At 47.0% G+C, this 25,854-nt stretch overlaps 1 protein-coding gene across 2 annotated transcripts in view; it reads left to right on the top strand.

Moving 5' to 3' along the window:
* Window positions 1-1,009: 1,009 nt before the first annotated feature.
* Window positions 1,010-25,854, top strand: part of LOC142558085 (aldehyde dehydrogenase, mitochondrial-like) — a 53,684-nt gene continuing 28,839 nt past the window's right edge. For both annotated transcript variants that reach the window (XM_075670247.1, XM_075670254.1), the window contains exon 1: window positions 1,010-1,274. In XM_075670247.1, coding sequence (XP_075526362.1) covers window positions 1,236-1,274 — 39 coding nt within the window. In that variant the 5' untranslated portion in view covers window positions 1,010-1,235. The remainder of the gene's footprint in view (window positions 1,275-25,854) is intronic.

Raw genomic sequence — 25,854 nt, 5'->3', positions numbered from 1 at the left:
AGTCATAAGAACACATTTCTTAGAACAGACTAAAATAGAATAGTTCATTTATTTCTAGCATTGCAAGGACGATGAGGATACCAGAGGTAAGCTAAAAGCATGTAGCTTGAGGAATATCAGAGGCTAAGTTAGAAGACATTTAGCAGGGTAGGTCGGGAACACACACATCGTGGAGGAGTCAGGTTATTGCATATTCGACAAAATGTCGCAAATGTTAGAGTACATATCCATCTAGAAATTAAGTGCGAAAGGAAATTTAGAATGCACATGCAAAAGGATATTTGAACAGGCCATATGAAACCGCTTTGCGATGAAACTTTTTTTTTTCTTTTTTGGCGAATAAAACAGTAACGCGAATTACCGTGTACCGTCAGCACACAACTACTGTTTCGCATAAGTGAATCGGACGGAGGTCTCAGTTATGTCAGTGTGAGCATATTATTTGACGTAAGCTCTCACTTTTATTCTTTTATTTTACTCCCCTGTTTAATTCTTTCATCACTCTTTTCGCACCGGATATAGGAACATATCTAAAGCTATTATCTGCGGTATAAGCCTGAAAGCAGTTTAGGAATGTGCGTCACCTCGGTCGATATACGTCTGTCACGTCTGCTCGATGCGACAGCTTAAGCTGCTCATCACAACGAAATGTTGCTGTCTGAATGATGGCCGCTTTGCGCGCCTTCGTTGCGACGGAAACGACCGAGGGCTGGGCACTTAAGACCGTTAAAACTGTGTACCGCCGCAAGGGCAGCCGAAGAGATGGTTGACGATTTCCTCTCGTCGAAGGACACGTGAATCGTCAAGCATTTCTGTCTGTCTCTCTCTCTCTCTCTCTTTCTTTCCTTTTTTTTTTTTTTTTTGCCTGCTTCTTTTCTGCTGGTCCTGCGCCGCGCGACTGCTGTAAAGCCGCAGCTGTCGTCGCGCCTGGCTCGCGCCGTTGGCCGCGCCGTGAGATCACGTGACAAGAATTGCCCAACAGGGTTGCGAAGCCACCGCTAGCCATCGTATATCAGGCCGTCATCCACGCGCATCCGCGCGCCGGAGCTGTTGTGGGAGCAGTGTACTCGGAGCGCTCAGCGCGGTCGAGTAGGTTGAACCAGGGTTCAATTTCGAGACAGACTTGCTACCTGCTGCCGCAGCGCCTGTCAGCGAAGCCACAAGCGCTGCACTAACTTTCTGGTGATTACCGAGGTTGCTGTTTGCTTATTGCCACTTCGCAGTTCCCGCGAGAGATGTCGCCCAACAGGAACCCGCCAATCAAGTATACGCAGGTGAGCGCGTTTCGCGCGATTTCTTTCAATGCGCTTCTCTCATGCGATCGAAACGGAATGTTTAGGAGCACGTCTCACATGCGACGTGAAAAGATGGGAGACGATTGGGAATTAGCAGATTAGGAATTTCGTATGTGCCCGTGGTTGCGCGCGCGCTGTTTCAAAGCTTTGCTGCGCTGGTATTTTCTTTACGTTTACAGACGTCGGGCGAGGGGTGGGAGTGGGAGGATCGTCTGACAAGTTACATATAAATCGCACAACACTGCAGACTGGCGAGGTACAAATTTCCGCCACCACATCAAAAAATAAATAAGAGACAAGCGGTCGCTTGGCGACAGCTGCAAACAAAAACGTTTCTCATCCCGGTGACCTTGAATCTCCGTTATCCCAGAGCTTTATTCGTCAAACCAATGCAATTTTTATGAGACCAGGGCAACCCTGGAACACATATTATGGGAGTGCGAACAAGGGGATGTTCCAGAAGGGGACGCAGCCTCGAACCGAACTCGCTGGTAGACTACGCTGCTCAGCTCCGCCCTCGAAGACCAACTTTGGGCCGTCCAGCGGGCAGAGGAAGCCGCCGAAGCTCAAGGGCTCATGGCCGATGCCTAGGCGGGAATGTTCGCCCAATTCCCAAATAACTCGCCAGACCTTTGAATCAAGTTATTCTTCTTCTTCGACATACCTGAACAAATGTTACGTGTAGCGTGCATTTGATTGAGAATTATACATGAACAATAATCGTAGTTTGCATGCGCACATATAGCTGGGAAAGCTATGTTTTGCGTCCGCATATTGGCCGCGACCAAACGCAGTGCGGATAGTTGTGCATTTTGAGAGACTGCATGCGTGTGTGCCTAATTTTCTTTTTCCTGAACGAGCAACGCACTACGTAAAATGCATGAAGAAGAGTGGACAGAGAGACAGTACAGACTACAGACTGTACAGTTCGTACAGACTACTAACTGTTCACGTATTTTGCGCAGCAATACGTACGTTACTTGTTCAGTATGAACCTACTATAGTCCGCTACGAACTATTACTTTTTCCTGCATGTATCGATCGGTGTTTAACTGTGTTGCTACCCTCAACCGTACAACGTATACATTGAAGGGAATTAAGCAGCGGACACAGCTTATTTGTTCATTAAGATTGAGGATCATTTCAACATATCATAAAACGCAAATATATATCAAGCTTAAGTAACTCAGCCGAATGCATGCTCGTCTGTAACTGCAGTTACAAGTATATCAAATGAGAGGTGGAAATATGAAGTACTTATTGATAGTGTGGCTTATTGTACAAAAGGATGCAATTTAGTATACATTTCAAATTAATTCTGTACTTTGATATACAATATATGCTCTGATTGCGCGAAAGTGGTATCAGTGCAATATGATATCTCATTGAAAGAGCCTCATGGAGGAAGGAAAAACTAAGGAGAAGTCCTGACGTCACTGTGTGAAACTCGGTGACGCCCACGGAGCCACTGTCACCATGGTGACGCCCGAAGCTGGCATTAGAGAGTTTTATGGCGTTTTTCACTGGTCGATTCGGAGCAGTATTTCTTGCTCCGCGGGAACGAATCCGAATTTCACTGGTCGATCTGGAGCGGGTTCGCGCGTTCCACTGGTCGTTTCGGATCAACTCGCTCCGCGCCGGATCGCTCTCACTTGCTCCGCCGCCGAGGCGCGGATTCGGGCGGAAATAGCTCGCGTCACTTCCGTCTTCAAGCGAAATCAGTACCCGCTTGGTACGCACAACATTGTGTTGCTTCGCAAAATGGCTGCGTTCGGTGCTGCTGTAGCGCTCGCGAGCGATGAGAGCCCGGACGACAGCGATTACGAAGTGACGCAGGTGCTGTACGAAGACTTCTGTGCACGTTGTCCATGCACAATCCTTGCGGGCGCGACATGGAAATGACGGACTGTGCGACTGCCACGGTCAAATTACACACGGGGAACGGCGAGTTTGAGTGCCGTGGAAACGTACAGAACGGAAGTAGGGCATGGTTTTCGGAACCGGTTCGTGCGACGTGTACGCAGACTTCCTGTGTGATCCGCCGCGGAGCGTTCTTGCGCTCCACTGGCCGATTCGGATTTGTGAAACCCGAGCGCTCGCTCGAGGATTTCGGCGGCCGCTCCAGATCGACCAGTGAAAAACGCCATTAGTTAAGGGGACGCAAGCGGCTTGCATACGCAAGAACTAGGGGCCACGGTACTGCGCATGCGCAGACCCCTACGTCTGGGTCTGCGCATGCGCAGTACCATCGCCCCTAGTTCTTGCGTACGCCAGCCGCTTGCGTCCGCTTTCTCTATTCTCTATTATTCCGCCATCTTGTCGGGGCAGATTCTCCTCTCGTTTCATTTCTGGCCTTCGGCGCGCAACCACGCCGGGTTGCGCGGACGTGCGCGCGCCGTAGTGATCCAACCAACGGATCCAGTCGCAGTGTATGCCATCGCGATACCGTTGTCTGTCATTTCGTCTTAGTATTGTGCTGTAGCGTTGAAAGGAGCTATAATGAACTCCGCAACATTGAGATGGGCCCCCGCTACATTTGCCGGCTTTTCTGAAAATAAATCTGTATATTCTCACTGTACTGCAAGAATGCACATGCGATGACCGGCAGCGCACTTTACGCACATCACGACCTATATGGCTAGCCCATCTGCAGTTCATAAAGACAAACACGTTGGTCGTGGCTTTATAGAAATCTGATTTTTGCAAAGGAGAGCGCAGAATTAAGCGTTGCGGAAAAAGCAGACGTGAACAGGAATGTTTCCGCAACACTTCTGCGCTCCCCATTGCAAAAATTATGTCAAACCAACTAGCCCAACAGCTTACTGTTCTAAAGTTTGTAAGAATCGTTTTGCTTTATTGAACAAGTTTCGGGCGGCCGCGCGCCGACAAAGAGGCCAGCAGAGGAGAACGTCACGCGTTTAAAATGCACTGACTGCGGCATGAGGTATATCTTTTCACGGTAAGTGAAGCTTCAGGGAAACAAAGTTATGTGGTATACTGCGAAAGGTGCCGAACAGTAAGGCACATTCACATCGAAAGCGGAGCGTCTAAGCGGACAAGCGGATTTTCAAAGCGGCGAGCGCCCGCGCCTGTTCAGACCGGCCGCGTTGTCTGGCTATCCGCGCCGCCGGGAAGGCGGGGCATCTCGCAATATCTTTAGCAATTTCAGGGACGTGCCGCCATCTCGCGGCACTTTGGGTTTGTGCGCGCACTTTCGATATGTTTTTCTTCGTGGGTCGGCGCGCTCCCGTCCGCTATCTACTTCTGCAAAATGATGAGCTCAGACGAAGAAGACGAGATCGTTGGCATTTTACTCGCCACTTGTCTAGTCGATTTTCAAGATTTGTTACAGCGCTACACAAGACAAGGACAAAAGAAGGTATAAAGCGACGACACGGCGCCGTGTCGTCGTTTTATACCTTCTTTTGTCCTTGTCTTGTGTTGCGCTGTAACAAACCTTACTATGAATCCCAACCAACTAGCCCAACTTGCCGTTTTGACGCTTTTAAATAACAGAAGCGAAAAGCCCAGAAAAAGACATTCGTTTACATTCCTTCACCAGCGCTTCCGCAGTGTCGAGTGCTGATTGGCTGCGGCCAAAGCGGCCAACTTATCCGCGCGGAAAAAATCGGTCCAAGCGCGATCCGGCCAAGCGGCCGCGTATTTTCCGCAAAGCGGAAAATCCGTGGCCGCTTGGTCGGATCCGCTTGTCCGCTCCGCTTTCGGTGTGAACGTGCCTTTAAGGGCCGATTTACGCTCAAACCGCCCATGGCCGCACGCCGCACCGCAAGCCAGCGGCCCGCCAGTAATGGCCGACTTGACGTCACGAGAGGCGGTCGTGAACTTTTGCCTCCGTGCCATATCCGCACGGCGACCGCACAAACATGGCGCTGGTTCGAAGCGAAGCGGGGCGCAAGCCCTAGACCCCTAGGCTTCAGCGGCCGTTTATTTTTTGTGTGGTTTATTGTGATGATTGCAAGAGCTATTCAGCACCTGCAAAGCTATTTGTCTAACGTAACAAGCAGCTGTACTCTTCCTGACAGTCTTCAGTACGTGCGATCGCCAAAGGAAACAGACGGATGTGCGTTGTGTTTACGCGAGGATCGGAAGGAATGAAGCCGCCGATTTCGTGTGTTTTAGGCCGTTTTTTGCATGTGCATTACAAACGTGAAGGCCATCGCACACACCTGCATTCTAAGCATGACACTAGTTCGGTACGCGCCAAAATGAAAAGATTGCGATCGCCCACATCAGCATATAGTGTTCGTAGGTGTTGTGTGTGCGCGCTTCATCGATACGAAGATTGCACGTTTGTGCAGTGCTGGCTTGTGTTTCAGAAGTGATGCCACGATGTGTAGCGATGAGCTTCGTTGTCGTCTCATTGCAGGCATTCGTAATGTGCTGTTTGTGTCTTGCTTCGTGTGAGCTGTTTTGCCGGCTGCGATACGCATTGGTGACCGCGAACACGTACAGAATGTTCGGGCGCTAGGGTTCTTCCTTTTACGAAGCGTAAGTGTACTGCGATATGCACGTGCAATGTGTCGCAGTGGTGCTAGGCGTATAAGTGTTCGTTTCATGCAATATGCATATGTTCTGAAGTGAACAGTGCATAAGCGTTGCGGGCGAGTTTTGGTTCCGGCCCTTTCTGCCTCGTTCACGTATCTTGTGGGTTTTTCAGAAGTTATTTCTGTGCTATGAAGGTGTTTATAGTCGCTGAGGGCAATATAAGGAACAGCTTAAAAGTTACATGAGTACATGCGCGCTATCGTGAAATGTGGACGCGCGTGTGCACTGTTCTCATGAACGCAAATTTCGGGCACTCTTCATTTTTGTCATAGAGACATTGGTGTAAACAGCAGAAATCCTGAGGCGTATTTCTAGATTAAAGTATACATTTTTATACTGAGAGATTTGAGCGCCTTGCATGTGCAAGAAATTCAGCTGGTTGTTTCTTGTGTCTGAGTACACACTGTTAGTGCCAACACCAGTGGCACAGCATGATAAGCATATAATGTGTGAAAACTGGATACTTCATTTTGATTCTTGACAATTTGCATTTTTTGATAAAAAGCTGTATGCATGTTTTAACAATGCATGAAGATGACAACACAACTGGTTCGAGGATTGTAGCAGAAAAACTTAAAGAATGCGGGCACAGAAGGAACAATTATAGTCGGATACAACTTTAGAAAAAGTGGAGGCCTCGCCCAGATGACCAAAGCGCGATGCCCGATTGCCTCCGTGACTAAAATAATTCCACTCAAAAAAATCATGCTTCTAAAACGCACAATTCTAGGTATAAATAAAGACTTTCGTATTTTGATAACTGGTTTAGTAGAGCTCTCATGTGCTACAGCACATGCCGGATCGCGACCGAAAAATAACCCCTTGCCTTCCACAACACTGCCCGTCGTCTGCTCATTAGCTTCATGCAAGTGACAAAAGTAGAAAGAGCAGCTCTGGCTTTTGTGCTTGTTTGCATGTGCACGGCACATTTACTACTCCTGTTCCGAGCTTCAAATGAGTCAGTTTCTATTGAACAAGTACTTATATAAAACAATGCATTTATCGCAACCATTACAAACTCAAGATGCTCGGTGTTAGCAAAAGCACGGTGTTCAAGGTGAGGAGGGAGGTCGAAGCTTTGCATATTTCGGGTGGCAAACTATCGACGCCCTCGCGAAAGTGCCCACAAAATGCGGAGAAAAGAAGACACAGCACGAAGTATGACACATTGTGCACACCGAGGTCGTGTGCACGATTTCTTTCGCCGCAATGAGATATCGACGGTCGAGAAGATCACTAGCGAGTTCTCGAAGCGTATATGGTGTTATGTTTGTGCCCTGGAATTTGTCTGACGGAAGGCCAGTGCTATGGTGTGTCGACTGTGGAGGCAGCATTCATCCCCGCATGGTCCCTGCTTCGGGCACACGACTACGTGCATGGCTCAGGTTTCCCCGTGGCTGCACGGCGTCCACGACAGAAGCGGCCACCGGATCACAGACTGCTATTCGGCCCCTCCCCGTGCCAGCAGCAATGCAACCCCCCCTCCTTTGTCCAGCAGTGCCCGCACCACGAACGACTCCCACTGTGTTTGGGACGGTGTCCAAAGGAGGGCTGTGTTTCGACCCTGTACAGTTGGTTCCCTTTGTCCTATGCGGGCCATAAAACTACCCCGGCGCACCATTCTGACCGACCGCCAGATCGGCCCGACGCTGCAGCGCGGTTTGAGGAAGTGCCGGCCACCAAGAGCGGCGTTAGGACCACGGAGGCTGCCCAGACCCTCTCTCTCTCGACCTTGTTTTGTCCTTAGGGACTGTCTGGCGAATCTGTGGACTGAGCGGTGTTATTTAAGCAGCTTGCAGCTACTCTGTTGGTCTCTCTCCTGATCACGACAATAACATGTAAACATTATATAAAGAATTCTTCACCGAGAAAGCTCTCCTCATCTCTGACTCTGCGTGAAGTGGGGTCCAGACCTCCTGCCAGCCACACATACCTAGACACATGCAACAATGGATCTCCCATCACTGAAGCGGTGTACTGTGCGTTGCCGGCTTGTTGAGATCTGATTCAAGCACGAGAAGAGGAGCCACAATTCGCTGCTGACCAATCAGGATGACATCGCTCAATGGCAGAATCGCTACCTTCGTGACGTGGAGCGCTACAAGCAGAAGGCCGAAAGATCTTTTTCCTGGACGAGACATGGGTGACGGCGGTACACACTGGGTCAATCGTGTGGACAGACATCGTGGTGCAGAAGCGCGGACACCTATATGCTCGAGCAAATGGCCTGTCAACGGGTCTGAAACAACCTTCTGGAAAAGGCCAGCGCCTGATTGTGACGCACATTGGCAGCGAGGATGGCTTCGTCGATGGCTGCTTAGTTATATTCTGAGGCCAAAAAACAAGCGACTACCACGAAGAAATGGACGGCAATCACTTCGAGGGATGGTTTAATGACGTTCTGCAGAAGTTGCCTGCTGGTAGCGTCATTATTTTGGGCAATGCACCTTACCATTCCCGGCGAGAAGAGAAATTGCTGTCAACAGCTTGGAAGAAGGAAAAAATACAGGAGTGACTCAAAAGCAAAAACATCACCTACAGCGAAAGGGTGGTTAAAAAGCAGCTGCTTGAGTTGGCAGCATCTGTAAAGCCACGCTTTCTGAGCTACATCATAGACAATGCAGCTGAAAGGGCCGGTTGCATCGTACTCGGGCTCCCACCATGCCACTGCGAGTTTAATCCTATGGAGCTCGTGTGGGCAAAGGTAAAAAATGGCATAGCTGAGGACAACAGAGGCGTCAAGCTGTCCACGGTCAGAGACGTCTTGAGGGAAAAAATCAAGCACGTAACGGCGGAAGACTGGAGGAAAAAACTTCACCATGTGATGGACCTGGAGGCAAAGTTCAGGCTTGATATGTCTGGAAGTGACCACATGCAACCCATCATCATCCATCTGGGTGAAAATGACAGTCAAGAAAGCGACTCCGACTGCGAGCTGTCCAGCATTGAGCCACTCGATGAAGCATAACGGCTTCTTTTTAATGAAAGAACAGCCCTTATTAGGGCTACCAAAATATTGCCGGTGGGTTCGCAGCAGCCAAGCATTCTGCCGTGACCTCTCAAATAAATAAGCAGTTCATTTGGTGACACATTCCTTTTAATGGAAGCCCAATTCTGAAAAAGCAACGTCCTGCACAGATCATGCTCAATATAAGTATTGGCATGGAAACGTGCTGAAATGCTGGAAAACCTGAATGCAAATACAGTTGTTAACCCTGAATAACTATGTGGGGCCCAAAATGCTCATTCGGGCAGCCACTATCCAGCTTCACACGAAAAAGCAGTAGTCAATGTGAAAGTGACAGCCACACCAATGTGCACGCCAAAGCACATTGTGCTTTGCGTGCAGTTGTGCTGCCCCTACTGTTATTTCCAGCCCATTGAGATGACTAATGCCAATGTCAGAAGGCCCAAAATACTCCATTGGGCAACCACCTACGAACATGACGGGCCCTGTGATGAGAGAACAGTCGTCTGGGCATGCTTGAAAGGCACCTTTAGCATCTGCACTTCAAAGCGCAACCATGTCGTGGACATTGTAGGTGAAACAGCAGCAGTCAATGCGAAATTGACCGTCACTTTAGCAGTTTGCATGCAAAAGCACATTCATGTGGTCTGGTCGCATTCTTTATTTTGGTTATATGGCTCACGCAAGTAATATGGACAAGAGAACAATTATCAAACATCATTAGCTTAGTTAGGCCCAAAATACTCAGTCGGGTAACTATTAATAGCAGTAGTTGAGGGCACGCTTGAAAGGCACCATTAGCAGTCTGCACGTCAAAGCACGTCGCCACTGTCAGTGAAATGGCAGCAATTAACGCAAAAAGGACAGCCACTGTTGGCAGCTTGCATGCAAACACACATTAATGTGGTGGCATTGTTTATTTTGGCTACCTGGCCCAGGCAAGTAATGCGGATAAGAGAACAATTATCAAACATCAATAGCTTAGTTAGGCCCAAAATACTCAGTCGGGTAGCTATTAATAGCAGTAGTCGAGGGCACGCTTGAAAGGCACCATTTGCAATCTGCACATCAAATCACAGTCATGCCGCAGCCTTTGTTATATTTGTTTATCTGACCGCGCAAGTAACACCAATGTAAGCACAATTATTCACCCTAAATAGCTCTGCTAACATTGTTTGTACTAAAAAATGCTGAGTGAAGTTGAATGTGTTTTATTGAGGCAATTATTTAATTCACAAGCCATCGGCATAGCGATCGATGGCCAGGTTCAGACAATGACATTCGTGAAGTAATAAATGGTGAAAGTTGCAAAAGTTCTCAATGCACTGCTTCGCCGGGCTCCATTCACTGAAAAATGTCTTTGCAACGACGAAAGCATCAGACAGGAAATGATACCCCACTGCACAATGTTATTCATGTTGAATATTTTTACCATCATATGTGATGGGCAGTGAAACTGTCTGTTTACTAAGACTGAATGCATGAAAAATGCAACAGCATAGCAAGGTGTTGTTTTGCAATATTCAGCCTTTCATGTGCACTTTTGGCGAGCTGCCACATGCACTGATGCATAAGCATGAACAGAGGTAAGAGGCAAAGTACTGTGCAACCCACATGACGCTTTTAAGAAAATGTATCTCTAAACCTTTCTGTTTTCATAGGCGACCAAAATTTGTTTTGAGCAAGTTGGTTAATCACATTGCAGCAACAACACAAGAAGCAAGGACAGAAAACACAGCGAGTAGGCAGATTGAAAAGACGAGGTAGACCAGCGAGACAGGTTTTAATAAGATGGAAGAGACCAGCCCTGCAGTGTACAGGAGTTAGTGCTTTGAATGAGATTGGTTAATGAAAATGTGTAAAGACTTTGCTAAAAGAAAACTAGCAAAAACAAATGCTAATATAAAATAAAAGGACAGAAATAAGAGTAAGCGCAAACACGCATGGTAGCAGGCACGTGTTCACACACAAATGCAAAAACTAAGAAAAACTCGAAAGAAATGTGGGAAATTAAAAAAAATCTACAAACGCAAGAAAACACACATTTACAGACGCAGGTAGAGGTGGTATAGGAGTGGGTTCACAAGCTGCTTTACCTACCTTCTTGTATGTTTTTTTTTAACTGCTCTCTTAACACTGTCTTGGGAATGTTTAATTGCAACATATCACGAGAATCGAAAAGCAGCGTGAAGCTATGTTGTGGGAAACCATATCGAGCACTGGCAACACAACTTATGCGTGACTGTGCCATAGCACACATTCTACAGCTTGCGCGTCTGGTGAGCACTGGTGGAAAGCAATCAATCGACGGTGCTACACAATGCTCGAACACCACCGTTAGACGTTCGGCTATCTCACTGCTGACAATGATCGTTCACGCTAAGTTGATGGCGAGAAATCTTTGCGTTGGAGGCTTCTTTTGCAAATATTTTCTGTTGAGACGCTCGTAAGTTTGTTTCATGCGCGCATGCTTTTCTCATTTCTCCTGAGAATGGTCTTGCTCCATCGCTTCACCCCGTCCAACGAGAAACGCGGAGACACTACACGAACACACGCCGCTGACAGTAGGCACCAGACTTTGGCAAACTTTTCTTGTCGTAACTCGTAATTTCATGAAGTACAAGTCCTGAAAAGGAACGACGATAGGCTAACTCGGGAGATCCTTGAGGCATTCGAGATAAGTAAAACAGGAGCGTAATGTGTAAGCACACCGTCAGTGGCCTTGACAAGAAAGGAAGTCACCTTTTTGAGACAGCCTCAGATGTATAAGAGAAGAGATATGGCGATGAAATAAATAGTGGGAATTTCAATCAAGAAATCAGTTGACAGTGCAGCTGCGTACTCGTCTAGTCGTTCCTTCTATGCCCGTGTTCCTTAAGTTCTGCTGCTACAACCCTCGAAGAATAACCAAGTAGCCCAGTTTAACACCCTTTTGTCAATATATGATATTCTGTTGGCTGCTGGAGCATGTAGTGTGTATGTAAGTGTCGAAACCATTATTTTAAGCTGTTATATTGCATAAGGATGTGTGAATATTTGCAACTTTGTAATTATGCATCGAATAGTGCCCTATTCGATTCGCTGGTCACCTTTTGTAAATGTGAATATTTTTTTGATACGTTTCGGGTATTTCAAAATGCCAACTGCACCCACATAAACACTAAATTGCAGAAAAGTACGGTAAATTTTCACCATGACAGGTGTGCTATAGCCATAAAACATGAGAACTTGCATAGAGGAGCAGGCTAGGTTACTCAGGTAGCCACACTTTGCAGGCTCTACAGTGATCATTTGCATCCTCTGAAAAGCCCTGTGCATTCGAATAAAGTACTTGTTTGCTCGTATGCTCAGTTTGTGTTTTTCAAGTACAATACTTAGTAAGGTACTATACTATTACAGAAATTTGCTAACTTCAAAAATACAGGGATATAAACATCAGTTTATGTTAATTACGATAATGGCTCTTCATTTTTAGAGAAGTGTTCGATTCAATTTGCTTCTGGCACTACACTATTCGGTCCCAAAAATCCTTATTTGCTCACCTCTAATATTGCATCTTTTTTGTGCTGTCTTTCACATGTGCATTGCAAACAAGACTGACATAAATGTGCACTCAGAGCATATTACATATAATTAAAAAAAAAATTCCCAGTTCGACATAACACTGTTGCACAAAGTGACGAAGGGGCAGGACTTAAGAGAGAAAAACAATGCACGACACCCAAGTGCAAACTAACAACTGTTTTATTTTTCGGAAAATGAGACCTTCATATAGCCTACTCGCATGTTCAAGGATGTTCTTCCCAGTCTAACCATGCCATCTATTGTCAGTCATTATGCTAATCTCTTTGCTGACTGATGTAGATGGCACATGGGGTCATCTTGATGTTGTAGGCTTCCATGACTTCTTTTTCTTTGGTTACTACATTTGAGCAAGATCCCCATCCTGTGGAAGATACGGCATGAAGCGCAGTGTATGGCAAGGTCTCTGGGTGCTTGTATCAGACTGCAGTTGTATAGGTGGTCACACAGTCAATGGTTTACGCACCTGCCTGTTTGGCCCATGTAATCAGCCCTACGTGTCAAAGGTATCTTGTAGACCATGTCTATCGTGCATTCATGTCAATCCTTTAATGTGGTTTATAGTGCATGCATTCAGGGTATTCCTTTCGCTGGTCATTCCATTTACTTTTGAGCACATTTCCTTTAGCTTTTGTCATGCTGTGAGGACCACTCATTCGCTCGGTTAAACTGAGTGAACGAGTTCAGCAAAAGATGAGAGCGAAGGCAGCATGCAGTGGGAGATTAAAAAATCGGCAAGTGAGAAGAGGCATGAGGAGGAAAGTGGATAGGAAGGTGCAGCATAACCATGAGGCAGAAAGGAGAGGAGTGTATGGCAAAAGTGTGCAAATAAAAGCGAAATGCAGTGACGGTAGCTATGAGATGGTGCCAGAGTAGCACGCAATGTCTGGGAGGTTTGTTGGCGGTGGCTTCTGTGAACCATGCCCATGCGTCACCCATGCGCTGGCTCACGCGATCTCCAGATTGGCAAGGCAGTGGCGCCATACTTCGTTCCGTTTGCAACATGCGACACGAGACCGATTGTCCTTGCCAACGAAATGACAACACATGTAGAGCTGCACTCAAATTTCGTATTAGGGAGTATCGTAATCATCTGTGATATTTTTCTGTCAATTGCATGTGCTCTGCAGTAATAAACATTGCAGAAGCATCACTGATCGTTTATGCTCTTATGCCTCTCAATATAGGTATTGTATCAAAGCAGATTCCTTGCTTTGTACATGTTTGTTTCCAGAGCTGTCTCTGCACATTTTACACTTTATGAAGAGGGGAGGCTAGGGAACAGCTTAGAAGTTATAGCACTGTTCCACGTATTGCAGTTATTCATTTTGTGCTAGGTGTCATGTGCTGTAATGTAAGCTATGCAAATGCTCCTTATGCAATTTTTTTCACATGTGGCGACACAGCAAAACACCCTCTCTGCCACTGCCCAACTGTCGCATATCTGTACACGTGTACATGTGTGATAGCGTTTCCCTTTCTGTCACGCCGGTCATATTGCAATTGCATCACCCTCGCCCACTATGTGTATATAATCGCTGGCAGCCAACCTGCGGTGTACTTTTTGTCCTTATATTCCTTGGCTGTCATTCTGCCACATTAAGTTGCTGCCATGCAATAAAACATGTTTCAAGTTCAGTCTGCCTCTTCGTTCACGGAAGCCCTGGAACACGACACCAACCTTTCACGCTAACAATGTGTTCTGTGAGATTTACTCCATCTCAGTAGTTCCTTGCAGCACTAGAGAAGCTGCTGGGCTCTTTAGCTAATAGGAAGGCTGAATGGCCCTCAAGATGTGTTCATCGCGCTGCGCTGTCTGCTAGGTGTCTGCTTTCCTTCCTGTCAGTACATGCTCCATGGTTGGAGAATTGACGCAAAAAATGTTTCGATGCCATAACCATAAGCATTGTTTACGTGCATGCGACAGCGGAGCTTTACTTGCCCTGTACACTTTCTCTCCATTTACCTTGCAGCCACCTTAATAAACAGCAAGGATGAATTCCCTCATAAATGTTCACTTGTGGCACAGCGTCTGCTCGGCGTCTACTTGCTGGAATGAAAGCAGTTTAGGAAATAATCTAAAGCTCTATTTTACTGACTGCAGTATTTATCGTGGGTGCGAAAAGTGTGTTGCGACAGAAAGCCTGCGTGAAAGTACAAAGAAATGTACTAGGATGCTGATCAAAAGTTTTATAGGTATATTGTGTAAAACCACAATTACATACAGGAATGACATGACACTGGTCATAACTTAAAGCAACGGTTCATGGGATACACATATACGGGCACATAAACATGGTGCTCAATGCAACTTTGACTTGAAATGATAGTCACTTTTCAGATAGAAGTGACATGATGACATACTGGTAATCAATGCCTGTTATTTCTTTATTCCCACAACGATCAGTTGTATAATACTTGTGCTCAGATACAATAACGCATCTTTGAATCACAGATATCGCATCCCATATGCCCTATGCAACTTTGCCACATGAAATGGGAAACTCGTTGATATAATCAGTTACAGATTATGCCAAAGTGTTATGCTGTTTCTTGCAGTTTGGTCTCTCATGAGTATTTGTGTAATGTGAAAAGTAGTACCCTGATGTTCTAAATGTTATGTATACTATATGGCAATACTATTCTTTTTCCGTGATCAGAGGTGGCATTTGTGTCAATATATAAATTGGAAGTTTTTTAACAACGAATATGTGACAAGTACTTGCATGTGAACAAGCCTATGCAGCCTTCCAAAGGCAAGCACGGTAACGAATGTATCTTTTAGCCATATTGGCACAAAACTTTTCCATAGGCTTTTTTTTTGCCTAAAGCCAACCACCCATCTCGATCTAGCAGATTTATCTTTTATGTGAAAAGTCTCTGCTGTTTTCCTTGCAACAAGTCCTTTTACATGTGTCCGCAAAACATTGACCCTTCATTATGTTTGTTTTTTCTACAACTTTCATGTTTTTTTGGAAACAATTTATTTTGCATTTTTGGAAGCTCTTCATACAGCAGCCATTATTTCTTGGAAAGCTTCTTTGCAACGAGGCTCTAAAGTTGTTGATACACTATTCAAGTATTTTTTTTAATATATAACATTAGTAGCCTTGCATTTAAAACTTATCCTTTGTCCCCAATAGTTAGCTCTATTTCGCATTAGTTGGTTAAGATGTAGTACCTAAATATACGGAAATAAATATTGCTACTACAAGTACTCACGTCGTCGTGTCACTATTCAATATTTAACACTTACTATTTTTGTTCAATTTCTGCTTGAAAAAAATTAACATTCGCCCACCTCACAATGCATGAAGAGGCCCCCAAGCCATATTTGTGATGCAAAAAAAAGATGAGGCATGCAGGTAGGACACAGGAGTAGAGAAGTGGACTTCTCTACTCTTGTTTCCTGTCTGCACACCTCACCTCTTTTTTGCATAATGAATCCTTACCAACTAGCTCAGCTTTCTGTCGTTCTAAGCCATATTTGCGCTTCCTGAAGTCTTACTTTGCTGCATATAATAGTGGCAAAAAGCAGCTTTTCAGAGAGAACTTGATTTTGTTGTTCTGTGTATTCTGTTCTTCTACCATAAGTATAGTGAATTAATAACTATGTTGCACACAAATACACAGCCTCTCAATGGAACAGACATTTATTTGATACACATGAATTCGCACCCTGTTCATCTAGATTTCAAAATTACGCTGATTGTGGCCAGCCTCTAGTATGTACAGAAGCATGTCTATGATGTAGTCTGAGGGTACATGTGCAGTGCTACTGGGAAGCTAGTTATAGTTCTCACCGCAATGCACCAAGTAAGGTTGTTGCTTAATTGTTATAAAGAAAGGCAGCATCAGCTAGGCTGTAAGGGCGACAAAAATGATTTGTGCAATTCACCAAACATACAAACAGAATATAATATGACTATAATGCCTTGTGCTACTTAGTATTTCAAGTGATTAAGAGAATGATATAAGGGCTGTTGGATTAATTTGGTTTATTTGTCGTGTTAAAACACAGGCTGTGAAGTTAAATTCAGCATGTCTAGGTTGTTAACATGTCTAAGTATTTACGAAATTGGGGTGGCAGTGAGACTCCCTGGGGAAGCAATACCTCAGTTGTACTGATAGTATGGCTTGATTATATAATTTCATCATTGCTTGTTTAGAAATACGACGGTGGGTTAGAACCTATGAAATCCCACAACAGCAAGGCTGAACATCCATCCTTGTTTCTAAGAGGCTTAAAGAATGATGAACAGTTATGCTTTACAGCATATTTTGGTAACAAATATATGCCATCTTCATTTCAGTGGAACGGAAAGAGGTGATTGAGCACAGCCATGGTATTGTAGCATGCATGAAGGGATACAGGAGAGCCTGGGGGCTAATATATGTTCATGGAGTGAACAAGTAGCTGTGACTGGCAAGATTATTTTACTCCACAGGGGATGCTGCAGTAAGGTTCGTGCAACTGTAAGCAATACGAGAATGAGTAAAAGATTACTTGTAATATATGGATTTGTATGGCAGATGAGAATGTGCACCCAATTTGCCACTACGCATTTTTTCTATTTTATGTTCAGCACAGAGTGTGAGTTACTATGGCTTCTTAACTGGAAATTTCTGCGTTCCGTTTCACAGTGTTTATGGGGCTATCTGCATTCATTTGACTACTTATGAAGTGATTGCATAATAGAACATGCCCACATCACAGATTTACACAGAACATAATATGAATTCATCATAAAGCTCCACCCAAGAAACTGTCTGTTGGTTATGAAAATAAAAATTGGCAACAAACATTCCCTTACTCTCTTGTGCTGCCCCGTACATGCTGCTAATTAACTAATGTCTACAATGCAGACATTCTGTTCTTTCATTAGGGTTAGTTGCAAGTTGCTCTGACACAATGAACATGCATTCATTGCCCACAAGCTACTGCATGTTGGAATCGGTGTTACAGCAGGCATGGCAAATGTTCTCCCCTACTTGTGTCTTGTGCACCATATGAGCCAGCATTTCATTTCATTGTCATGTACCTGTTTAAGCTGTTACTGATTCAGAAAGGCAAATATAAAATGACTTACTACGTCAACCATTTTGCATGCAAGATCCTTGCACTCATTGCAATGCTTATTAGAGAGTTTTAGATCAGGGGGATGCAATCGTTGAGGCTCGAAGTACTAGGGGGCCTCAATGCTTGCGTCCCCTTAATCTAGATCTCTATATAGTCGCTTGATAATCTTGCTTTGCTTTGAGATGAAGTACACGTACTGTGCACCTGTTTGTTAGCCTATGCACTTCTCTTTCTTTTTAATGTGGCTGTGCATCAGCTAGCTAGGTTGTCACTACATGAATGATGTTTGGGCCAAGCCCAACGCAATCAAGTAACATTACTTTGCTATAGCTCACTGACTGTGCAAGCTTCTTTTTTGTCTAGGGAAAAGAATAAAAAGAGAATGCATGCATAAATGATGTTGACAGCAGCAAACGGTCTCAAGGCAATCATCCTTGATTGTCGCCATTGCTGAGAGAGCAAGCATGCCTGTATTCACTTTGACCACAGGCTGTACATTGTTTAAATGCTGATAGAAGTATGGATAAATAGTGAAGGGGCAGCAGATTGGCCACCCAAGCCTTTATGCATGGGCATTGCTGCCTTTTGTGCCCTGTAAAGCTCTGTTATCTCTTAAGGCATGAATGACATAACACTACTTCTATTGGCAGGGAAATTTTTACCACCAACAAGAAATGTAAACATTAGGTGAATTCACGCCTATATGTGGTGCCTTTTCAGCAATATGAATTAATATTTGTTTTTATGTTAACATTCTTCTCTTGCAAACATATCTGACAAGCATCTCTGCCTGAAGAAGTAACTGTGATATGTACATATCACTTTTATGTATGTCATAATTGTAATCAATTGCTCAAGACGTACTGATGGCTAGTTGTTTAGTCATGACTTAACATGGCAGTGCACTTTGAAATAATGACGTAACATAGAATGAACAAATGCTAGCTCTGTGCGCCCCTGTGTGTTCATTCGGTGTAACATCATTGTTCAGAAGTGCAATGCCATATTACATCATGTAAGCAATTGTAGGCTCACTATTAACTTGACAGCTACTAAAGAGACCTCAGCAGCAAAGTGCAACTAAATCAACAAGCCACTGTTGATGATTCACATGCGTGCTCGGTGATGAAGTGACTTGTCAATCAACACAGCTGTATTCCGTGCTAATAGAACATCTGTATAGGAGTATGTTAATAGATAATGCCGCGGCGCTTCAGCGTGCTACGCTGTTGCTGTGACAGATCCCTTGCTCATTGGCTTAGATACACCTGTGTGTTCGTGTATGCGTGTTATTCCAAGCTGTTACGTACAGGGTCTGGCCCCATCCGTGAAAGGAATTCGCATTGGTTGGTGGCAGAAAACAGACAGAGTTTATTTTCTACAACGGATGCAGAAGAGAGCCGCATGTGTTCGAGGGGGCAAACTCTCGGTCCCTGTCTAGTGGCCGAGACGCTGAGGGTGATGGAGAATTCTTGGAACTCGACTCGGGGCGGGGTGGCTTCCTGTTTCGTCTGCACTGGTGCCTTATCCAGCCGAGGAGTGGTGGTGCATCGCTTGTACAAAACACTTGCCTCCCTTCTCAGATGGAGTCGCAGTAGTGATCCAGAGGGTGTCGTTCCCGCTGCGGACATGACTCTGCGGTTGTGTTTGGCACGGTCTCAGGGGCAGTGCCAATCTCTGGTTTGGTCACCGATGATTGCGAAGGCTCCAGCATTCCTGAGAGAGTGGCCTCTGACGACGTGGAGTTATCTGCTTTTATCCCAAGCATAAATGGTAGCGGGACACTGCTCGCGGTTAGTGTACAGCCCTTATCCTGTGTCGCCGAATCTTCTGTGGGGTGTCTCAATATACCAGGCTTGATGTGGTCACATTGTCATCGCACTAACCTGTTGGGGCGTTTAATGAGCCACAATCTGTGGCCAAGCTTTTCCAAAATCGTTCCCTCTGTCCAGATCAGATTCCATCCGAAGTTTCAAAAGAAAACTGCTTGTCCTACAGCGAGTACTCTCGACTTTGTGTCCCTGTTGCAGTTGGTATGGATTTTGTTCGCTTTTGCTTGGCGCTGAATGCACGTGAGAGCTGTATCCAGCTCACACCCAAACATAAGTGCAGCTGGCATTTCACCTGTTGATGTGCAGATTGTGGTGTGTTGCTTTAGAAAAAGTGGGCCAGCCTACACGCGAATGTTTCGTCCTTGTTTTTGGCTAACGCTCGTTTTGTTTCAAAAGCCATCCTTTCTGCTTGGCCATTTGTTGTAGGATGGTACGGTGTGCTTGTTACATGGACCACCCCATTCTTGTTTAGGAAGCTATCAACTTCTACTGAAACGAAGGATGGCCCGTTATGCCTGCCTGCCCAACAAAAGTTAATGCCTGCCCAACAAAAGTACCTTCTTGCACATGCCTTCATGACCACAATTATATGGTGGTTTGCAGGTGCGAGTTTAAGAAGGTAGTTTCTTGCCTTTGTTGGAGTTTCCATCCGGAAGCCTCTAACAAGGCACCCTTCCTGCGCTGAAAGCTCAGTCTTCAGTTTCCGGCACGATGAAAACTGTTCTTTTGGCAGTTTATGAACTTCACCATTTGAAACAGCCTCCAGCACTTGGGACAGAACTGAGTCTTCTCGAGTCATTCGTGCTAGTTGACGCGGTGAAAGCTCGAAGCTGGGAATGGTAGCCAACATGAGCACGTCTCTTAGGGGATAAGGTTTATCTTGTGCCGGTAGTGGAAGTCAGCTTAGAGTGTCCGCATTTTGGTGCAGTAGGCCAGGCCTGTACAGCAACTTGTAATCGTACATTGCTAGTTTAAGGCACCATTGCGTAATCCTTGATGAAAAGACCCAGGGTACTTGCTTTGTTTCACTCACGATTACAATCAATGCCTGGTGATCTGTTATGGTCACATGCCGGCCAGCTATGTACTTATGAAAATGACTGATGCTGTAGATTACTGCTGCACTTTCTTTGTTGAGCTGGAAGTAGCTCTTTTCGGCACTTCCCAGTGTTCATGAACTGAATGCAATGGGCGCCTCTCAGCAAATAGCATCTTCCCGAGCGAGGACGGCATCAACGCCGTACGGCGATGCGTCCACAGACAAAAGAAGGGGATCCGTCCCGTCGTAGTGAGCTAGCACTGTAGATGCACGAATCATCTCCTTAAGTGCCTCGAAATTGGCTTGATGCTTGCTCTTCCACTTCCAGTGCGTGTTTTTCTCTAGGAGCCTATACAATTCCACCACGACCATTGCTCTGTTCTCCAAAATGAGGTCGTCAAATGAAATAAGGCCCAGAAAAGCCCTTAGGGATGTCTTGTCAGATGGTTTGGGTGCTTGCAGCATAGCCTCAACCTTTTTCTCGGTGTTGCAAACACCATTGCCATCAATTCGATGTCTCAGAAACTAAACTGACGTAATTCCGAACCTGCACTTTTCTTTCTTGAGGCGTAAGCCTTTCTCAGTCTCGACAGAACCTGATTCAGACGCTGTGCATGCTCATTTGCACTATTCCCGTTGACAATGATGTCGTCAAGGGGAACACTCACCCCTGGAATTCCAGGTATCTATATCTCCCTCACGCACTGGAAGATAGCTGGTGCAGCGGAAATTCAGAACGGGAGGCATTCCACCCTGAATAGTCATTTTGTGGTGTTCACTGTGAGCAGCTGGTGCTGCTGTTTTTTCATCAACTTTCAGTTGTTGATATGCTTGATAAAGATCCAACATTGAGAAGAGGGTTCCACCATGCAGGTTTGCAAACACTTCATCTATAGTTGGTAGCGGGTAAGATGCCTTCTTCGCTGCTGCATTAACAGTAACAGCTTTAACAGTACTCCTGTAGTCACCACAGACATTGAGTGTACCGTCAGTCTTCTGAACAAGTACCAATGGGGTTGCCCCTTTGGTATGCTGCATTGGTTTTAGGATGCCTTGGCGCTGCAGATGGTCAAGCTTATGTTCCATAAGCGCCTGCAGCGCCACTGAAATCGGACGAGCCTTGCAAAACATTGCTGTCGCACCGTCTTCAAGTTCCAGGTGAACTAAAGGACCTGTATAGCTTCCAATGTCTTCCTTGAAGACATCTGGGTGTCATCCCATGACCTCTGTAATTTCTAGTGCTGGCTTTCCAACGTGGTTGATCCCCTTCACCTGAATTTGAAGTGCCAAAAACCAATCTCTGCCTAGGAGGTTGCACCCGGTGCCCGTCATAACCAACAACGGCAGCAGATAGTCCTTTGATCTCAACATCACATGAACTTGTGTGGAGCCCAGGACATGTAATTGTTTACCTGACCATGTGCACAAATCGAGCGGCTCGCATGAAAGCCACGGAGTGTTTTTCTTCCACCTTCTGTAGGCTGTGTCTTCGCTTATCAGGGAGCATGCTGTATCTGTGTCCACCTCAAACTGGACTGGCTTTCCCTCCACTATCAAGTCCACGAGCAACTTGGGGCAGTGTGTACGTACACTATCTGTGTGCAGCTTGCAGCAGGATATGCTGACAGGTGGTGGTTTGACACTGTGTGCCCATAGCTGTTAATTGTCGGAGCGTGGTTCCGTGTTCTTTTTCTTTGAGATGCAGGCATGCTCGATGTGACCTTCCTTGGAGCAGAAACGGCACTCGGCTGTCTTGAATTTGCATGTTTCAGGGTCGTGCAAGCCGTCGCATCGATAGCAATGTCACGTTGACGTATGCTTGCCTCCTGACTTGATTTGCGACGTCCTGTTAATTTCCTCCGAGTTTGCCACTCCCTTGATATCTCGCTGATGCCTTGACGCACTTTCCGCTGACAAGGCTAAGTCCACAGCGCATTGAAATGTCAGGCTTTTTCTGCGAACAGTGTCTGCGGAAGATGTTCGTGCCAGACGCCGCGGACGAACTTGTTCCGCAGCATCACGTCTTGGGGCGGCATAGTTGGGTTCGCCGCTGAAGCGGTCGTTTGGGTGTCAGGTTACGTGGTCGATATTGTAGCCGAAGGCAGCGCTCCGAAGTTGCAGTCGGCTGTCAACGTTCCGAGGGCCGCAGCTTAGCTGCTGATCGACTCGTCTGGCCGTTGGTCGGGTCTTTGAAACACGTACCGGCTCTAAAGCTCGGATGTCCTGGTGTCGAAGTGCCGCCTTAGAAGTGTCACTAAATCATTTAAGTTTACTTCTGCCGGGATCTTCGGCGTATATCAGCGCGCACACGGTGTTCGAAAGTGTCGGCTCCACAAAGCGTGAAGAGAAGTGCCCGCTTCTTCGCTGACGTCGCTCGCCACGAAGTAAAACTCGAGGCGCTGGATCCACGATTCCCATAACTTGCCCGAGAAAGGCTCGACAGGGCCGTACATTCGTCCTATAGCCATGGCCTTAACTTCGAAAACTTACAGATCCGCTTCGCAACTCCTGCCTCATCGCCAGTGTTACGTACGGGGTCTGGCCCCATCCGTGAAAGGAGTGTGCATCGGTTGGTGGCAGAAAACAGACTGCGTTTATTTTCTACAAAAGACGCAGGCGAGAGCTGCATGTGTTCAAGGGGGCAAACTCTCGGTCCCTGTCCAGTAGCCGAGACGCTGAGGGCGACGGAGGATTCTCGGAACTCGACTCGGGATGGGGTCGCTTCCCGTTTCTCCGCGCTGGTGCTTCGTCCAGCCGAGGAGCGATGGTGCGTCGCTTGTCCATAACACAAGCTTTCGCTAGCACAGCTACAGAAAGTTCGCCAGCACGCCGTACACAACCGAGCACATAGTGACGTATGTTGTCGCAACATTATGCGGTAGCCATAAACAAATAACAAAAAAGCGGCACAGGTAAGACGACTGCACAGTGTTCCAAAGGTGCGTCACCACGTCAATGCCACACATGCAGCACAGAATGTGACAGTGCAGGAGTCGCGTTTTCACCATGACGCGGAAGCTTCTACCTACATCGACAAAAATATGCTAGTGTCGTCTGCTGTTGGCGATAGTTGCCGACTTCGAACAGTGTTGCTCTGCGCACTGCCGAATGTTTGCCAGCTTTCAACAGACGTCGCGTCCCCGAACCGAAGTGCGGATGCAGGCGCATTCGAACCGCTCGAGCTAACTAATAAAAAAATAACTAATAATACACAAACGTAATAAAAAAAATCCTGGCACGGTGCGAAATATCGCTGATCGCCAGCACTCGAGGCTGCCAACTCGCTGATGCATGTTGCCAGTTACTGGTTACCTATTTGGACAACCAGAGGGCGCATGCGAACCGCACCGCATCATGCGGTCTCAGCGTAAATGCAATTTTGTGACCGATCGCGGCGACCGCCCGTTTTTCACGAACCGCATGCATGCGGTGCGGCGTGCGGCGATGGGCGGTTTGAGCGTAAATCGGCCCTTTTAAGCGCGTATGCGTGCGGCGGGCGCGTTGACCGGGCCGCGTTTTTACAATTGCTGGTAGGTACAGCGGGGCGTGGCGTTTCTCACGGCGCTCGACGTTTCTGCGCAGGCGCGAGTAGGAGCGGGTGCGAGAGAGAAAATCTGTGGGCTACTGGGCGCCTTTGCTCCAACAGAGGAGGTTTCTTAACGCGTGTTGCATGCGTTTGTCCCCTAGGCATGCACGAGACGTACATTTGAGGGATCGCCAGCCGTATATGCGCAGGCGCGAGTAAGAGCGAACGCGAGAGAGAAAATCTGGGGGCTTTTGCTCCTTGAATATATGACTTTGCCTAGGCACTACGGAGGTTTCATCTGTGGTTTCCTAGCGCGTGTTGTAGGTGTTTGTCCTTACCGAAGCATTTTGAAACATTGTCGATAACAAAGTACGAAGCGACGCCTGCTAAGGCGTCTGTGAGTGAGCCCAGTGAGCGCGCGCTGTTGCGCGTCTTTCTGGATGCAAACCGCCATTACTCGCAAGGCGCGGCAGGCGCTGGGCGCGCAGATGCGAGCTTGCAAGCGTACGTGTGGTCTCGGCTTTAGGCGTGCCGGCATTGTGTAGTGGGATTGAGTTTGTTTACGCTCGGATGCTGACGGCCGGCGCTGTAAAATAGGTGAAGAAGCGGGCACTGACGCCCGATTTTGCGACCGCTGTGTCGGACATACTGCCTCGCACCTGAGGCGCTCGTGCTAAGTCAGTCGTGGCGGATCATAGCTTTCTCGCGCCTTACGGCGATGGACCTTGTAAATAACATCACAGATGTTTCTGTGGGAGCAGTAGCGACCGTAGTAGAGCCCGGGCTGCATATATTGAAAAAAGTCGCGGGGCGTGGTAGTGCTGAACTTAGCGTCACAAGTTGGCGGCTGGACGCAATTATATTTATTCAATCGTGTTTTCTGCTAAGTGCAACAACGTGTCATTATTTCACAGTATTGGCGGCGCCTCCAGGACACCAAAGCGGCAACGGGGACAAAAGCCAGAACCCGAGCTGGTCCGTGGGTCGGAGCTTGCCGAGGCCTGAGCGTGCCAGGGGTGTAGATCTGCTGTCTGCCAATTTTAACGCGACAGCGTTAAGGAGCTCGTGTCGCAGAAAAGCCGGTGTAGTCGGTGTCAGTGGAGTTGGCCGTGAGCGAAAAATCCCGGAAGGCAATTCATCAATAAAAACAGCTTGCTCTAAGATGGGCTGGGTGGGAATCGAACCAGGTTCTCCGGAGTGTGAGACGGAGACGCTACCACTCAGCCATGAGTTGGATGGTTGAAGTCGGGACAAAAGCGCCTCTAGTGAATGCGGTGTTGCCTTAGAAATGTGCCATAGAAAGTTATATTGCGGTGTATATCGGTAATTACGAGCATGTAAATTACAGAAGTTGCAGTTAAACGTGTAGCGAAGTACGTTTCCGCTACATTTCTTCCGCACTTGCCGCACACGCACAGCCATCTTGCGGCAAACACAGAAGACCCCCTCCTCGCAATGTGTGACGCTGTCCCGACAGGTGGCGCGTCACTCGCCCGCTTCTTGCGGCCATGCGGGGACCGGTGCGAGGCGCGTTGCAGCCCAGCTGTCCGTGCCGATCACGACGTTTGGCTCGCGTAGATCGTTTCTCCTTCCAGGCACAAAGTTCTTTGGTTCATTCCGCTTGCTCAGGCGCACGTTTCGTTGCTGCGCCGAACGCTGCGTTGCTCGGTGCTCACCACGTGATTGGTGGGTGCAAAGTCCGATGCGGGTCGCCTCATAAGTGATCGCTGCGCCGTAGCGCATTGTCTTACGCCCCTTGGCGGGTCGACGGGAACGCTGTCGCGTTCTACTCTTGAAGGCGAAGCTTAAGCGTCCTCCAATTTTTTTTTATGCGAATGTTCACCCCCTGGCACGCTTCGGTCTCCGCGGCCACAACCCACGGGCCGCCCTGCTTCCAGCTTTGATCCCCCCGCTACCCCTTGAGTGCCCTAGAGATCCTGCGCCGTCTGCTTTATTATAACCTCAG

Source organism: Dermacentor variabilis, chromosome 1 (genome assembly GCF_050947875.1).
Source record: "Dermacentor variabilis isolate Ectoservices chromosome 1, ASM5094787v1, whole genome shotgun sequence".
In the NCBI taxonomy this organism is placed as follows: domain Eukaryota; kingdom Metazoa; phylum Arthropoda; class Arachnida; order Ixodida; family Ixodidae; genus Dermacentor; species Dermacentor variabilis.
The sequence above is the reverse complement of the archived record's forward strand: the minus strand, read 5'-3'. Positions and strand labels throughout refer to the sequence as shown.